This window comes from Astyanax mexicanus, chromosome 8, assembly GCF_023375975.1.
Source record: "Astyanax mexicanus isolate ESR-SI-001 chromosome 8, AstMex3_surface, whole genome shotgun sequence".
Taxonomy (NCBI): domain Eukaryota; kingdom Metazoa; phylum Chordata; class Actinopteri; order Characiformes; family Acestrorhamphidae; genus Astyanax; species Astyanax mexicanus.
In genome coordinates this window covers 48,676,317-48,693,950 of record NC_064415.1, presented here as the reverse complement: position 1 = coordinate 48,693,950, position 17,634 = coordinate 48,676,317, and the positions used below count along the sequence as shown (strand labels likewise).

The 17,634-nt window shown below is 39.6% G+C and overlaps 2 protein-coding genes across 7 annotated transcripts in view; both read left to right on the top strand.

The window, feature by feature from the left end:
- Positions 1-6,372, top strand: part of LOC103026187 (gastrula zinc finger protein XlCGF7.1) — a 239,822-nt gene extending 233,450 nt beyond the window's left edge. For 3 of the 5 annotated variants that reach the window (XM_049482409.1, XM_049482407.1, XM_049482406.1), the window contains exon 2: positions 3,069-6,372. In XM_049482409.1, the coding sequence (XP_049338366.1) occupies positions 3,200-4,180 (981 nt within the window). In that variant the 5' untranslated portion in view covers positions 3,069-3,199 and the 3' untranslated portion in view covers positions 4,181-6,372. Of the gene's footprint in view, positions 1-1,112; positions 1,475-2,734; positions 2,829-3,068 lie in introns of those variants that run through there. The other 2 variants (XM_049482408.1, XM_049482410.1) reach the window with 2 other exon arrangements.
- Positions 1-16,023, top strand: part of LOC103034342 (zinc finger protein 239) — a 196,325-nt gene extending 180,302 nt beyond the window's left edge. Inside the window, exons 1-3 of one of the 2 annotated variants that reach the window (XM_049482396.1) lie at positions 1,121-1,195; positions 11,807-12,087; positions 13,798-16,023. In XM_049482396.1, coding sequence (XP_049338353.1) covers positions 13,918-15,024 — 1,107 coding nt within the window. In that variant the 5' untranslated portion in view covers positions 1,121-1,195; positions 11,807-12,087; positions 13,798-13,917 and the 3' untranslated portion in view covers positions 15,025-16,023. Of the gene's footprint in view, positions 1-1,120; positions 1,196-11,806; positions 12,088-13,797 lie in introns of those variants that run through there. The other variant, XM_049482397.1, reaches the window with a different exon arrangement.
- Positions 16,024-17,634: the final 1,611 nt, after the last annotated feature.

Here is a 17,634-nt window from a genome sequence, read left to right as displayed (position 1 = left end):
GTTTTTTATTACATTCATTCTATCGAAAACAAAGGCAAATGTATAACAGTGAAACTGTAATTCTTTGCTATACAAGGTTGTAGCAAAAAAAAAAGGCGAGGGGGGGGGGTATAGGTTGAACACAAAATGTATTCTATTACAATAATTTTAAGAACTAACAGTGTGGCAGAAAAATAAACTGTCGATGAGGACTAAAGGCTCTGATAAATTAATATGTTATATTTATTGTATGTAAACTCCACCAGAAGCATGATGGGAAATAATCGAATAATAATAAACGAATTTAGTTGCAGTTTTTGCAAAATCTTATTCTGTGATTGGTCTGTGACTAAAAATCTGTAATTAGTCTTTAGAAGTGAAAGGGTGTCAGACCTAATCTGATTATTTTTTAGAGTCTTTTCAAGTCGTGCACTCTAAAAAACAGAGGTACGATATGAGTACTTTTTTGTACTCGAAGGTACACTCTTTATAATTGTACCCTCAAAGGTACAATATTGGTCTTTACGGGGTCAGATTTGTTCCCTCTGAAGTACAAAGTCATTTCTAACAGCAATAAGTACAAATTTGTACCATTTAACCAGCCAAAGGGTACATTCTGTATTCTGCATCACTGTACTAATGAACAATATATATTTAAATAGCACATTTTTTATTTGAAAGCCAGACAATTTTGGATCATCAGGTTTTTGAGCCATATTTAGTTGATGATAACGTTTATAATCTTTATGATCTTTACTGCCACAAAAAACATGGGTACAAAAAAGGACTTTCACTGAAAGGTACTTTTTTGTGCCTCAATATAAGGTACAGCCCCAGCGACAAGCTTTGTACTCTTTTAAGTACAAATCTGTACTTATATTTCTTACAGTGTGTAGTGTATAGACAGCATGAGGCATCATTAACCGCTTTCTCCCGTTTCTGATGCGCGCTCCCGATACTCAGATACCTCGCCTCTCACCTCTCCTGCGCATGGTTTGGCTTCAAGCAAGCGCAAACAAAACGAAAGCTACCATTTTGTGCATATTTTGGCTTCAAAAAACCTACTGTCCATCCTTACATACAGTTTATAGGTAAGCGCCACAGCGCCGCAGGACTTTTATTTTGAAAGCTGATTGTCTGCTGTAGCGACAGTGACTGCTGAGCGGAACCAGATTCTTTAGTTTATAAACACAGCAGCAGACTGTTGGAGGTTAAGGTGGATTCAGGGCTGTTTATTGTATTGGATCAGATCAAGTAACAGAGTCATTGTGATGTATTGATTGAACATGTTCTGATTGAACATGCTTTGGACAGATGTTTGCTGTGGTTTAAAATGAAGACTGTATTCTCTGTAGGTGAATATGGAAGGGTGGTTAGAGTTTCCCCCGGTCTCCAGTAAAGTGGAGCAGCAGAAGATCCAGCTCTGATCAGCAGTTCCACACCTCTGTACTCAGACTGCTCTGCTGGAGGAACACCATCAGCTCACCTGCTGCAGGTATGGAGATGTTCCACTCTTCACCTTCACACTGCTCTACATTTACTCTTAGACACACAGAAACACATTCAGAAGGAGCAGCATTTAACATCACACACAATCAGCTTCACCCAGGAGCAGGAGGATCATCTTCTCCTAGTTATCTCTGATCAACACTTTCATTCTGCTTTATTTAAGATGAACAGGAGATTTAGAGGCTGCTTATAAACCCTGAGTGGTGATTTATTGGGGGAATAATTCTCTTATCTAGTGAGTTAAAGTGTTGAATTGTGCTGCTATTTAGTCTTTTTCTGTTTGCAAAGTATATCTTTATGATCCTTTTGGGGGATGGCAGGTTCTATACCAGTCTGTTCCCAAACCACTAATAACACCAATGACAGTTAACTGTGAAATAGGGTTGTGCCATATTGTCTCATGCACAATAATATAAAAACTAAACTCTTTTGTCATATTCTGTCATGAACAAATATTTCACACACTTTTTAAAAAATAAAACTCACAAGCCCATTCTCCAGGTAATGAAAAAACACACAATCAACATGTACTTATTTTTTGTTTATTTATATTTTTCATGTAAAACCTTTTTTGACATGTCTTTCAAGGTACCCGTCTCTTGTTGCAGGGTCAGAATTAACATGCTGCCTGAGGCAAGCTGTTATTTTATTGCTTAGCACTGGCATCCGTTGACCTGGATTAAAACAGACACAGAAATAAATAAATAAATGCATACATAATTAAATACATTACTTAAATACATATCACCAAAGATAAATTGCCAACCCAATTCCAAAAAAAGTTGGGACATTGTAAAAAAAATTAAATAACATTAGCTCATTTAGATGGCAGCAACACATCTTAAAAAAAAAAAAAAAACGCTGGAGGAGCAATTTGCAATTAACTCACATGACTGGGTATGAAAAGAGCATTTTAGAGAGTCTACACCTCCCATTCTTGATATGTTGTGGGTCATTGTTATGCTGAAAGAACTATCCCATGTGGAGAAGTCTTTCTGTTCACTTGGCAGAGAAACAGCCCCACAGCAGAATGTTTCCACATCTTTACTTAACAGTGGAGATGGGCCAGCATTCTCTGCCTTCAAACATGTTGAGTGAAGTTAATGTCCTGTATGTGAGCCTTTTTGAACAGATGGATCTTAATCCATTACGGCAAAGTGTGTTAGTAATGGTTTTCTTGATGACTGTGCTTCCAGCTATCCTGAGATCATTAACAAGCTCCTCCCATGTAAATTTTCATCTAAAACCTTACCTTCCTCAGAATCATGCTTACCACACATGGTGAGATCTTGCGTGGAGCTCCAAAGCGAGGGGGATTGACTGTTATCTTATCTTTAAAGGTTATATTAATATACTATAATTATATAATTTACTGAATTCTAGATAATCTACATAAAGAAAAAAACATGAACAAATAGTGGAAATGGCAGACAAATTTGAAAAGATTTTAAACCAACTTTTTTCACTTAGTCATTACTGTTATGGAATAAAGTCCTAACATATTAAGTGTGGTAAAAATGAAATAATGTAAATACTTTCCAGATTCACTGTAAGTTTTCTTTTTTTTTTGTTTCTTCCAGAACTGAATGCTGTCCCGTTTCAAGTCTTCTCCTGATCCCACATCAACATTTCTACCTGGAGGAAAGTTTAGCTTCACAGATACAATCAAAAGATTTTGCAAAGACGTAAAGCTGCTGAATGAAGAGAAAACATGGCATCTATAGAAATCTCCAATACTCAGCAATCACCCTCTCCTACACCTCCCAGGGAAATGCAGAAAAGTACAAGCAAGAGGAAAACTCACCACTGCTCAGATTGTGGTAAGAGCTTTATAAATCGAAGTGATCTCCAAATACACCAGTACATTCACACTGGAGAAAAACCTTTTCACTGTTTAGAATGTGGAAAGAGTTATACAACACAGCGCAACCTCAAAACACATCAGCGCATTCACACCGGAGAGAAACCGTATCAGTGTTCAGAGTGTGGGAAGAGTTTTACTCAACAGAGTACTCTCCAGCAACACCAGCTTGTACACACTGGAGAGAAACCGTATCAATGTTCAGAGTGTGGAAAGAGCTTTAATCATCAGAATAATCTCAACACCCATCTGCGCATTCACACTGGAGAGAAACCGTATCGCTGCTCAGACTGTGGGAAGAGTTTTAATCGTCTGAGTACTCTCCAACAACACCAGCGCATTCACACTGGAGAGAAACCGTATCACTGTTCGGTCTGTGGGAAGAGTTTTAACCGGCAGACTTCTCTCCATCAACACGAGCGCGTTCATACTGGAGAGAAACCGTATTATTGTTCAGAGTGTGGGGAGAGTTTTAGTTCTCACAGTACTCTCCAGCAACACCAGCGCCTTCACACTGGAGAGAAACCATATCAATGTTCAGACTGTGGGAAGAGTTTCACCCAAAGGATTACTCTCAAGCAACATGAGCGCATTCACACTGGAGAGAAACCGTATTACTGCGAAGAGTGTGGGAAGTTTTTTAATCTTCAGAGTAATTTCCAGTGCCACCAGCGCATTCATACGGGAGAGAAACCGTATCACTGCTCATATTGTGAGAAGAGCTTCAGGCGTTCAAATACCTTGAACAGACACAAGTGTATTAAGAGCAAAGAAATAAGCAGCGACCCACCTAAAACCATTCCCGATCCCAACTTAGATTTAAAAATATGAGTAGCTTGTTTACAGGGGAGGAAACATGTTCATTTCATGTTCATAGAACATGTTCGTTTCTGTGACATTCAGAAATCAATACATAACACAAACATAGGTGTCATAGACAAAGTCTAGCCTAGAGACTGGGTAAGATGGCTTCTCTTTGAGTAAAACAAGGTAATTTTGCATCATTTCCACACATAGGGGAATCAAAATGTATTTAGTTTATACTGTACATTATGCTTGTGATGGAAAAAGAACACCACCTTTTGATTCTTCTCCACAGTAGGTTTAATTCCACCACACAAGCGTAGCAAAGAACAAATGAATTGAAAAGCACAGTCAGTGCACTCTAGCAAAGATTTGGAGACAGCAAGCAGTGGAAGATGTGATAGTATGATACTAAGAAGTTAAGATAAACCACCTCATATATTTCTGTTCCTGTTACTGTGGTTCTCTACTAGAGAAAAGTGCACAGTGCTGTAAAAAAAGTTGAGTGAAGGAATGGGATGTATGTACGCTGTTCCTTTTCCCTGGCATGTCAAAAACGTGGGAGGAGTCTGCTGTAGGAGCAGAATGGATTGGACTAAGGAGACTGAATGTCAGCAGAGGAATGCTGGGAACAGTGCTCTGATGAGTGAAGGCGATTAAAATACGATTAAATTGAGTTAACCGAAGATGTAGGTAGACTTAGAGATTTTGTAGAGATGTAGGTAAGAACATTAAGCCTTCTGCTGATTGTGGGTTTGATGAAATTCTTTTAATGTGTTGTTTTTGTGTTATGTTGAAAATGTCATACTTTGTTAAATTAAATCAAATAAAAATAATTTATATAGCTCCTTAACAACTGATGTTGTTGCAAAGCAGCTTTACAGAAATGTGATCGCAGAACAGAGAATCAGGCATAACACTAAACATACAATACAGAGCGCCTCAGAAGAGCGCAGAGGCAAGGAAAAAAGACTCACATATAAGGGGGGTACCATTCTTCCAGTGGTCAGACAACTTTTAAATAAACGTTAAAAAGTCATTATAGATCCACACAAGTCTAATAAATGTTCAGGTAAATAGCAACACTAAAAGTGGAAGCAGTCAGAGTTCATGTAAACTGTATTGGAGATTTATACATTTTTTAACATTTTTTTATTTTAATTTTTAATTACTTTTATTTATTTTTATTTATTTATGTATCTATTTTTTATTATATTATTTTTCATTTTGTCATTTATCATTCTTATCTTTTTCTTTACTAGTACTATTTGTTTTTATTCATTTTATATTTAATACATTTTCTTTCATCTATATTATTCTATATATAATCTATATATGTGCATTTCCTTTATGTATAATTTATTTTACTATTTTGTTCCTTATTATTTCTAATTTATTTTTAAATGTTCATTTTAAATTCATTTTAAACTGTAAATGCTCAGCAGCATTATAAATGAGGATCACCCTCAATGTATTTCCTAGTGAAAATAAAGGTTGATTGAGAGTGAGCTGATCTGAGGTGGGTGATGAGAAAGACTGACTTCCAGAAACTTCCATCAGTTTGGCTGGACAGGAGACAGGAGCACCTGAGAATTACAGTTTTTGAAATGTATTTGCCCCCTTACAGATTTCTTTTGTTTTGCCTTTTTGCCATACTGGCATTTTTCATTATCAAGCAAACTTTAATATCAGACAAATATAACATGAGTAAATACAAAAAGCACTTTTTAAGTAAATTGTTCCTTCCATGAATTAGCCACAACCAGGCCTGATTACTGCCAGACCTGTAGAATGAATAAATTACTTAAAGAAAACCAGTATGAAACAGAATAAAATATTTCAAAAAAGCAATACATTATGCACTACATAATAAGTAATAGGGCAATAATTATATGTACTAAATTCTCATTAATGGTGCCAAAGTATTTTTACGTGTATTGTGTGTACATATATGTTTCGATCAAGATTGTTTTGTTTATTTTACTCAAGATGTGAAGAAGATATTAGAGAATGTTAACAGTTATATTATTCTGGCAGATATAACCATAAAATTAGTCTTGAATTATGACTTTATGAATCATGTTTTAATTCAAAGTTGTCATTTACCATGTTGTGGTTTTACTGCAGTTTTATGTGTTTTTATGTTTATTATAATCCTTTGTACCTTTAAATAAAGATTTGTGTATTTATCATTGGTAAAAAAGTAATATTATGGATAAAAGTAGAATCTCATATTAATGTATTTACTTCAGTTAACAATAAAAATAATCAAATTACAATTTGTATTATTTTTCAGTCCAATCAAATGTATTTTTTTGCTCTTTACACAATTACTGTTGTAACAAGGCAGCTTTATAGAGATTCAGGTCCAGACTTCATTTGAGCAAGACCAGGCGGATCCGGGACAGAACAGTTGGAGCAGGGCATCTCAGTACATGGGAAAGACAGAATAACGGAAATGATGAAAAAAACTATTATGAGGATGCAGCAGGGCAGGTCTGATCCAGAGTTAGGTGGGCACCAGCACCCAACCACAAATGGTCTTGTCAATGAACACCATTGAGCAGACAACAGGGGGCAGTTCAGAACATGAGGGAGAGAGAAGATTGGAGAAGACTGAAAAGGGGGATGTCTTTCTCCAGAAACAAACAAAAAAATGCTCTTAAACGTTATATAAAATAATTATTTAAACTGATGTTCACTTCTAAACTCTAAACTAGCTTTTACTCAATGGCTGTAAAAACATATATTGGGTTTATTTTTTCTTCTTTTCACTACTGGTCATATTTGTAAGATTACAGACTACAAAGAAATTATTTTTCCAGCTTGTACAATACCAGGTTGAACAGTTGAAAATTAGCTTTTGATGAAAACGTTTTTTTTTTTTTTTAAGATTCATTTTTATTTTCTAAAAATATTTTTTTCTCCTGCTATATGAGAAATATTAAGTTAAATGAATATTTTTAATTGCTAAACATGCAAAAATTGTCTTAAAATTGTGATGTTACTGATATCAAAGGTTACTTTCTTAAAGGGGCAGGGTTATCTCAAATTGGCAGAGAATTATACATTTGGTGGCATAAATGAATAACTGAAACACATAAGTCACTAATTTTAAATCACTAATATGATTTAAAAACATCTTCGAAGCTTTAGGAATGTTACATTTTTAACATTGTGTTATTTAATAGCATTTTATTTATTAAAAACACTTTGAACGAAGGTTATATAAAATGTACAAAAAGCACTTTAGGTAAATAAAGTGGCATACATTTTTATATAAAGTCTATGTCCACAATACAAAATCTACACACATTGACACAGTAGTAGTGAAAGTAGGGTTGTTATAACCAGGTTAATAGAATCCTCTGGCTGTTTTTTATCCTCTTTTTTAATCTCGCTTTTTAATCTTCACTGTATTTCACTGTCCTAGGAAGTCACTTCTGAAGCTGATGCACAATTAGGGTTACCAACCGTCCCTTGAAATCCGTAATCGTCCCGTATTTGGGCAGTAAAATACGTGTTACGTATTGAATTGATGCTGGACGCGATTTGTCCCGTATTTTTGAGGTGAGTCATTAAGGCGTGTGATTTGTTTCAGAAACACCGCTGCGGCGCTTCCCCTCCTCCGCTAGAGAACAGCCACTCCTTCTAAACAGAGGCTGCGACTCTCATTGGTCCTGACACGGAGACTCACAACCAATCAGAAGCGCAGCCTCTGTTCAGGAGTGGCTGTTCTCTGAGCGGAGGGGGGGCAGCGCGGTGGCGCGTTCTAAATCACTCCCTCCCTATCACAGAACTAGTGCACTATTTAGTGGAGTTATGTATCCATAACTAAGTTTTGGGAGTGATCCACGCCCTCACTCCTCCCACTTCCTTCCCTATTTAAACCATCACTTCCTCTCTACCTGCTCGTTGAACAACCTCGCAGTTGAACGACCCCGCGATTGAACAAGCCTTGCCTGCGGCGTTGACTCCCGCTCCTTACCTGCACCACGATGGTACTCCACCTCTATGTCTTCTGCGGCTGGCGTCCAACCTCGCACGACCAGCTGTTCTCGTCCACACCTACTCCTCCACCGCCACTGCTGCCGGCTGCCTTCCTTGATTACGGTGCGTCTTTCCCCAACCGCCGCGGCTGGTGTCTGCACTCCTGGCTCCTCAGCCCGGTCAGGCCGCTACCGAAAGGTTCCCTCCGGTCTTCTTTCTCTCTCTCTCAACTCTGCCACCGTGACTGCTGCCGCTCCCGGCGCCCTCGCCGTTACTGCTGCCGCTGCTGCTCCCTGCTCCCTCGCCATTACTGCTGCCGCTCCCGGCGCCCTCGCCGTTACTGCTGCCGCTCCCGGCGCCTTCGCCGTTACTGCTGCCGGCGCCCACGCCGCTGCCACTACCAGCGCCCACGGCACTCCTGCGGCCCCGCTTTTTCCCTGTTTTCCCTTCTAACCTGCGTTCTTTCGCCCGGCCCGCTGGCAGGCCGTGACTCCGCCTTCCTGCAGTCTCGTAGGGCGGTGCTCGAGTGCTCCTCCTCTCTCTCTCCTATTCCTCAGTCTGTCTGTCCTCCCTACCCTCTTCTGTCTCCCATCGCCCCCCATCTTCCCACTCCATTGCCCCCTGTCTTTCCACTCCATCTTCCCACTCGATCGCCCCCAGTCTTCCCACTCCATCTTCCCATCCCATCGCCCCGTCTTTCCACTCCATCTTCCCACTCCATCGCCCCCTGTCTTCCCACTCCATCGCCCCCTGTCTTCCCACTCCATATTCCCACTTCATCGTCCTCCATCTTCCCACTCCACCCCCCCTCCCCTCCTGCTACGCGACGTGCATCAGTGGCTGCTTTTTGGAGCTTTTAAACTACATGTACACCATGTGCATCATTCCACAAGTCGTTCAACACCATCTTTCCACTTCAACTGCTTTCTGACTCCTAGGACCTCACCCTCTATACTGTCATTCCAGTACGCTCCCATACTTGAATAGGCTGGCAGCACCTTCAAAAACTTTATGAAACTTTAATGAATTAATTCCCTACCTTTCTTTCCTTTGACCTCCACACTGCTTTCCTCCATCGGCTTATCCACTGGCTTTCTCAAAGACTACAAGGTCGCACTTCCAACACTCAGACGCTGGAGTTCCCAAGCCTGTCACAGTCAGACCTCTTCTTAAATCCTTGCAGTGGTCGAAAGTTCTGATTTAACTTTTGGGGCTTCGGCCTCACGCTGTACAGCGAAGCTGCCCCGAACTCCACCCCAAATACTCTGAGTTCGCTCCCCCTCTTTTATTCTTCTCTGCCCAGTCAAGGGCGTGGGTCAATACTAGCAAAGTGGATTTATGTATCCATAACTAAGTTTTGGGAGTGATCCACGCCCTCACTCCTCCCACTTCCTTCCCTATTTAAACCGTCACTTCCTCTCTACCTGCTCGTTGAACAACCTCGCACCCACCTCCTCCCCATCTTCCTCCTTCTTTAATTTTATTAATTTTTTTCTCATGTTTCTCTTCATGAGAGGGGGGCTTCGGCTTCACGCTTTACAGCGAAGCTGCCCCGAACTCCACCCCAAATACTCTGAGTTCGCTCCCCCTCTTTTATTCTTCTCTGCCCAGTCAAGGGCGTGGGTCAATACTAGCAAACCACTGGTTAACACGTACAGCGTTTAACAGCACGCAGCAGGAGAAAAAGCAGTGGCTGAGGAGAATACAGGGAGAGGAGAATACAGGGAGAGGAGAGTACAGGGAGAGGAGAATACAGGGAGAGGAGAGTACAGGGAGAGGAGAGTACAGGGAGAGGAGAGTACAGGGAGGGGAGAGTACAGGGAGAGGAGAGTACAGGGAGAGGAGAATACAGGGAGAGGAGAATACAGGGAGAAGAGAGTACAGGGAGAGGAGAGTACAGGGAGAGGAGAGTACAGGGAGAGGAGAATACAGGGAGAGGAGAATACAGGGAGAGGAGGATACAGGGAGAGGAGGATACAGGGAGAGGGGAATACAGGGAGAGGAGAATACAGGGAGAGGAGAGTACAGGGAGAGGAGAATACAGGGAGAGGAGAATACAGGGAGAGGAGAGTACAGGGAGAGGGAGCAGTGTCGAGGTTCCCTGTGTGATATGCGTCTCCAGAAGCTGATATGGTATAAAAAAAGCTCATTTGAAAGCATAAATTGCACAATTTAATTTATTACATCAAAAATATTTCTGTTATGAACAACATATTTCTGAACGAAACATACAGTACTGTGCACACGTTTTAGGCACCTGTGGGGATTTCAGTGAAGAAAAAACTTCTTATCTGTGCAGTAAGTGGTTATTAGCTCAGTAAAACACTAAAAATAGAATAAATACAAACAGCACTTTTACAAATAGCTGAGCTTTGAAAGCATTGTTCTCCTTAATAAAACATCTCCTAATCTGAGTTTAATAGAGTTATTTCTCATCATATCTACACCTGGTTTGGTAAATAGTGTCCCCGCAGCACTGGTCGTTGGCATTTTAGCCTTGCAAATACCATATGAGGCTTTGTGATGTTTTTTTTAGGGCGTTTTCACACCTGTAGTTCGTTTCTCTGGTCTGAATCAGTTAATGAGTTTGTTTACTTGGAGCGCTTTCTCGCTCTGTTCGGTCTGGTTTCACATAGGCATAAATGTAAACGCACCAAAATGCGCATCAATAAACCACGCGAGTAGCCTGTGTCCTCTGATTGGTCAGAGCTGTCTGACACGGGAGTACGTTAAATATAAATATCCGAAAAAAGTAAATACAGCGAGAAGATTTTGTGTTTCTACGTGCAGCGCAGATTTATACATAATAAACAGAGTCACGCGGCTGAGAGCGGTGAATACAGCGCAGACGGCGCGAGCATGGAGACAGTGTTTGTTCACAGCTGTGGTAATTAACGTTATCCACCTCCTCTAGCTGGTCTCGGTTCGGTTCTTTTGATCCGCACCCGAGTGCGATTACTGTTTTCACACCTGCTCAATCGAACCGCACTAAAGTTACAAACGGACCAGAGTTCGATTTAACCAGACCAAACAGTGCTGGTGTGAAAGTGCGCTGCGTTGACTTCACTTCTTCACCTCCCTGCCTCCTGCTCGGGTTTGCTCCGCTCGTCCTCGGCTCGGCTCGCTCCCAAGTCACGTGACCAGTCAAATCGCAGCCTGTGCGGTTAGAGAATCTCGTTTTAAAATATCGCGAGATAATCGCAAATGCAATTAATCGTTCAGGCCTATTAGGTAATTGTACGCCTGTAGCCATGAATGTGTTTGGAACTGATTTAAATTATTTAAATGATTTTCACCTATTTTTTTAATAGTGTAAAAGAAGCAGAAAATTATTATAAATTCTGTTATTTTATATGTTTTTATAGGAAGTATTTATTGAAAAAATGTACGATCAGACCTGAAGCTTCTTTCAGCGAAGGATGAGTTTCAGCTTCCCAGCTTGCTATTTCCCCAATTACTACTCCTTCTCTCTTCTCCTCCTGCTCCTCTCCTCGACTCCTCCACTTTCTACAGGGCAGGAGAGGAGCAGTAGCAAATGTTTCAGGACGCAGGTAATTATAAACAGCGCTGTAGGACTTTTATTTTGACAGCTGATTTTCGGCTGTAACGTCAGGACTAAAGTATTTGGTTCAGAATCGCAGCAGCAGACTGTTGGAGGTTAAGGTGGATTCAGGGCTGTTTATTGTATTGAATCAGATCAAGTAACAGAGTCATTGTGATGTATTGATTGGACATGTTCTAATAGTTTCAGCGCTTTGGACAGATGTTTGCTGTGGTTTAAAATGAAGACTGTATTCTCTGTAGGTGAATATGGAAGGGTGGTTAGAGTTTCCCCCGGTCTCCAGTAAAGTGGAGCAGCAGAAGATCCAGCTCTGATCAGCAGCTCCACACCTCTGTACTCAGACTGCTCTGCTGGAGGAACACCATCAGCTCACCTGCTGCAGGTATGCAGATGTTCCACTCTTCACCTTCACACTGCTCTACATTTACTCTTAGACACACAGAAACACATTCAGAAGGAGCAGCATTTAACATCACACACAAGCAGCTTCATCCAGGAGCTGGAGGATCATCTTCTCCTAGTTATCTCTGATCAACACTTTCATTCTGCTTTATTTAAGATGAACAGGAGATTTAGGGGTTACTTATAAACTATGATTTATAATTTTCTTGTCTGGTGGGTTAAAGTGTTAAATTGTGCTGCTATTCTTTATACATTCTTTCTTGCTAACTGCAGAAATAGCTTCTTCTTTGTAATGTGTCTCCAGGCTGTTTCTGTACATAACGTATATCTTTATTATCCATAATTAAACTGTGTAAAGGGCGGGGCCAAATGGCCCGTTAACATTATGTAGATGCCAGGCAAACTTGTTAGAGCTTAGCCTAATTACGGCCACCTTTTAGCAAGCAGGAAATCTAAGCTGAGTTCAAATAAACTGAAGAGCTTTACTAACAAAAATAAACAGATATTAGGAGAGATGTGTGTAAATATTTGTATTTTTAAAATTATAAATGTCTTCTTAGATGCCACTACCGCAGGAACAGGTACCCAACATTGGCCGCCTCACTAAAATGCTCTGTGGACAGCAGTATTGTTTGATTAGTGAGGTTAAAACCTTTTTTCTTTCAGTACGAGGTGCATTAGTCCTACACATATGAACTGCAGAAACTGCGAAAACTCCAGACTAAGTGAACTGAGCTGATTGTGTAACGTGTTCTTTAGCACTGAGCAGCTGCTTGCGAACGAGCAGCTCCAAGTTTCCTTCAACAGTGATCCACACACAGTGCTGCTTAACTGCTGCCTAATTTCTGAATCGGTTTGCCAAATCAGAGGAATAATGGACGATCACCAAAAGCAGTTTTCACATCTCTAGTATGTTTTAATTGGGGAGAAAATGGGATAAAATAAAAAAATAAATGATTAGATCCAGATGTTCACATACTGTATTTTTCGTACTATAAGGCGCACGCACACCAAAAATTGTCAGTGCGTGTATGACTTCTAATTCAAGGCCATGCTACCTGGGTCTCAAGTCATGGCAATAATGAACCCCAAAAATCTGGACATGCCAACAGTTGTTACTCCTTTTTTCCTCTAAATCCAGATGTTACAACAGCAAACAACAGTTCACAAAGTAGATATAGCGATCATTTGGTATGGGATCCCCCAAAGTCTGCGCAACACCTGTATTAGAAATTGTACTACTCCTTGAAAGGACATACAGTGGTTGAGTTTAAAACACCAGTGCAGTGAGTTGCTATGATTATCTGAGTATCTAAAGAGTTGCTATGGTTAATTTTATCAAGAGATTAGCAGTGAAACAACTTTTGCAGTTTGTTTTGTTAGGCCTTGAAAACATGAATTTTCAAATGGGCTCATTGATCTATTTTGGTGGTGTTACTCATGAATGTATCCGCTGAATTAATGCTACTGTATTCAGTATACAGAAACACTTTCTCTATATCCTATAATTCAGTGAAGTTATAAACCTTTAGATTTGCATTTCTGTTGAGGAAAATGCTGAACGTCTGAATCAAATCTTTATTCCCTACAAACGAGTTCCCTAATTCAATAATTTTCCTTTCCCACCCTTAAAACTAGGATTTTTTAATAGCATTTAAATAACTTTTTCTTATTTGTGTGTTTCTTCTAGAACTGAATGCTGTCCTGTTCCAAGTTTTCTCCCAGTGGCAACTTTCCTACTTGAAGTTTGGCTTCAGAAAAAACAGATTTCCCAAAGACGTTAAGCTGCTAAACTGCTAAAGAAAAGAACATGGCATCCAAAGAAATCTCCAATACTCAGCAAACGCTTGCTCCTACACCTCCCAGGCAAATGCAGAAAAGTACAGACAAGAAGAAAACTCACCCATGCTCAGACTGTGGGAAAAGTTTCACTACACAGAGAGATCTCAGAGCACACCAGCGCACTCACACTGGAGAGAAACCGTATCACTGCTCTGAATGTATGAAGAGTTTTACTTCTCAGAGTAATCTCAAAACACACCAGCGCATTCACACTGGAGAAAAACCATATCACTGCTCAGACTGTGGGAAGAGTTTTATTAAAGAGAGAGATCTCAAAACACACGAACGCATTCACACCGGAGAGAAACCGTATAATTGCTCAGAATGTGGGAAGAGCTTTACACAACAGAGTAATCTCAAAACACACCAGCGAATTCACACAGGAGAGAAACCCTTTCACTGTTCAGAGTGTGAAAAGACTTTTACTACACACGATAGCCTCAGAATACACCAGCGTCTTCACACTGGAGAGAAACCGTATCACTGTTTAGAGTGTGGGAAAATGTTTATTAGAAAGAGTCATTTTAAGACACACCAGTTCATTCACACAGGGGGGAAACCGTGCCAGTGCTCAGAATGTGGAATGAGTTTTAATTATCTAAATAGTCTCCTGCAACACCAACGCATTCACACTGGAGAGAAACCATATCACTGTTCAGATTGTGGGATGGGTTTTAGTCAACTGAGTAATCTTAATAGACACCGGCGCATTCACACTGGAGAAAAACCTTATTATTGTCCGGACTGTGGCAAGAGTTTTAATCAACAGATTAATTTCCAAAGACACCAGCGCATTCACAGTGGAGTGAAACCGTATCAGTGTTCAGACTGTGGGAAGAGTTTTAACCAACAGAATAATCTCCAACAACACCAGCGCATTCACACTGCAGAGAAACCGTTTCACTGCTCAGAATGTGGAAAGAGTTTTAATTCTCAGAGAAGTCTTCGAACACACATATACATTCACACTGGAGAGAAACCATATCACTGCTCAGAGTGTGCAGAGAGCTTCAGGTATTTACAATCATTCAATAAACACAAGTGCATTACGAACAGTTATGGAAATGGACAGTGACACACAAAACCATTCCAGGTCCCAACCCTGATCTATTGGTAACTTGTGTATACAGTTTCTGAAGCATATTGATTTTTAAAACAAAACATAATGTTGGATTCTAATTGCCATGTTTTAAATGTTCAGCCTACACGGTATACATTGATGATACTCCCAACCCAGATCCTATCCGTAGAGCTTGATTCGTAAGATACGCTGTATCCAGTGAAGATTAATTTCTGAAGAGCTTCCAACAGTTACACTTGAGAGTGTTGGAAAGGATAGTGGTCCTGAACAGCCATCAGTAAAATTAGGTAATTCAGCATTATTTCCACACAATTGGGGAACAAAAATGTACTTTTTTATTTTTATTTTTATTACTGTACATTGTGCTTGTAAATGTATTTATAAAAAATATATATTATAAACTAAAGATTTGCTTAAAGAAGTCAGCTAATTTTATTCCATCATACAAGAGTTCCCATGGCCATTTGCAGGAAAACAAATTTATTAAAAAGCAGTGTGTTAATACAACATGGAGTTGGGCTCAAAGAGACTTTTTGGGGGTTTGGTGGTTTTTGTGTTTTTTTGGGTCATGTTGAAAATGACTTCGTTAAATGTACAGTGTAGAAAGGCAGTGCAACTGAGAGCAGTTTAAATTGAGTAATCAGATCCCACAGCTCAGCACAAATAACAATTTTTATTTGACACATGGTTATTCATTTGTTATATTTGTGATATGGAAGTGCAGTAGGTATGAAAGCTCAGTCAAGCGAAAGAGGAGGAGGAGTACCGCAACAGAAAATGACAGGAAGGAGTTGCTCATTGGAAGGCAGAAAGCAAAACACACTAAAAACTAAAGACAATTAAAATTAGTCTTCACTTATTGCTTTGCGATGTATGATGAATTATGGCTTTATTGTGTTTGAATGCAGATGTTTCATCATACCATGGTGTGCTTTCTCTACAGTTTTATGTGATATGTATGTGTACTTTTTAAATAAAGATTTGTGTAGCTGATTTTTGCAGTTTTGCTGTTGTAATCAATTAATAATTACAGTATTTTAATTTATGATGTTTATTTTACCTAACAAACAATAAAAAATAATCACATTACAATTTGAGTATTTCTCTAACCAGAAGTGATTGGCAGGGAAAAACTCCTTTAGATTAAGAGGAAGAAGTCTTGGAATGAACAAAGGAAAACCGTTGTGATAAGCACGGTTCTGGACTGATTTGCTTGGGGGCAGTAAAATTAAGTGGGCATGTTGATATTCATGTTGAAGTAATCTTTTTATAACGAAGTGTTCCATGTGCGCTAAAAGTGCCCTTTTTCCCACCAGATGCCCTTTTTGCCCTTTTTCCCCCAAAATGTCTGTGCACGCCACTGGAGAGCAGGTTATGAATTATGAGAATGTGAGTGTTGGACACATGCTCAGTGTTAATGTGAAAGTTAAAGGAGTGTGGTGGGACTGTGTGAGCGCATCACAGAGCTGCTGAGTGAACACTGTGAGACAGGTCTGATCCAGAGGCAGGTTAGTAGGTATAAGTCAGACAGTGCTTTGTACTACCAGTATCCTAGCAGTTGCATTTTGAACTAGCTGGAGTTTACTGATTGGCTTACTTAACCCTTCACCTAACAGAGCATTACAGTATCCCAGTCTTGAAATTATGAATTTGTGCACTGACTATAGAGATGTCAGACCTCTATCAGAAGAGGTTTTTAATGGTAAGCTCTATTCAGTTCAACTGGATTGTTCCCCTCAAGGTTTCTTTCTCTTAGTGTGAGGGAGTTTTTCCTTGCTGCAGTTGGCACCACCACCTTGGTGATTAATCATAAAAGGCTTAAACCTGTGTCTCTGTAAAGCTGCTTTGTTGTTATCAGTGTAGGGATGAAAGAACTTGACAAATGTGCTCAAATTTTCTAGCGAGTTCTTTCTAGTGAGCACTCTTGCAGCTGCATTCTGAACTAGCTGGAGTTTATGAAGTGATTTACATGGACCTCCAGCAAACAAAGCATTGCTGTATTTCAGTCTTGATGTTTTGAGAGAGAGAGTATGCTGTGAAGTTTTGCGATATTTCATAAATGGAAGAATGCAGTAATAGTATTAACTATACTGCATATGTGTACATCAAGAGAACAAAGTCAAAAATGACCCCTAAGTTTCTCACAGTTTTACCAGGTTTAATTATGTAGTCTTTGTTTACCGTAGTTTTTTGGGGATTAGCTGATATGTAAAGTTGACTGTTATCAACATAACAGTGAAGGTTAATGCTATATTTTAGTTAATGTCATACATTATTTTACCCAGCAGAACCATTTAAGCTCTATCTGTTTCAAGTATTCATACCATGAGATTTTAAGCGATAGACCAACACAAATTTGCACATAATTGTGAAGTGGAATGATAATGATGCAAGTTTTGTTTATTTTAAACAAATACAAATTTGAAAAGTATTATGTGCAAAGGTATTCAGGTTTAAAGGATGTCAGCCTCTATCTGTATCTCTACTGTTTTCAAGGATGGCAGACGATCTGTTTCTATACTGGTTTAATGGACAGTGGACTATTTATGTTTTTCTACTGATTTAAAGGACAGCCAACTATCTATTTCTCTAGTTTAAAGGACG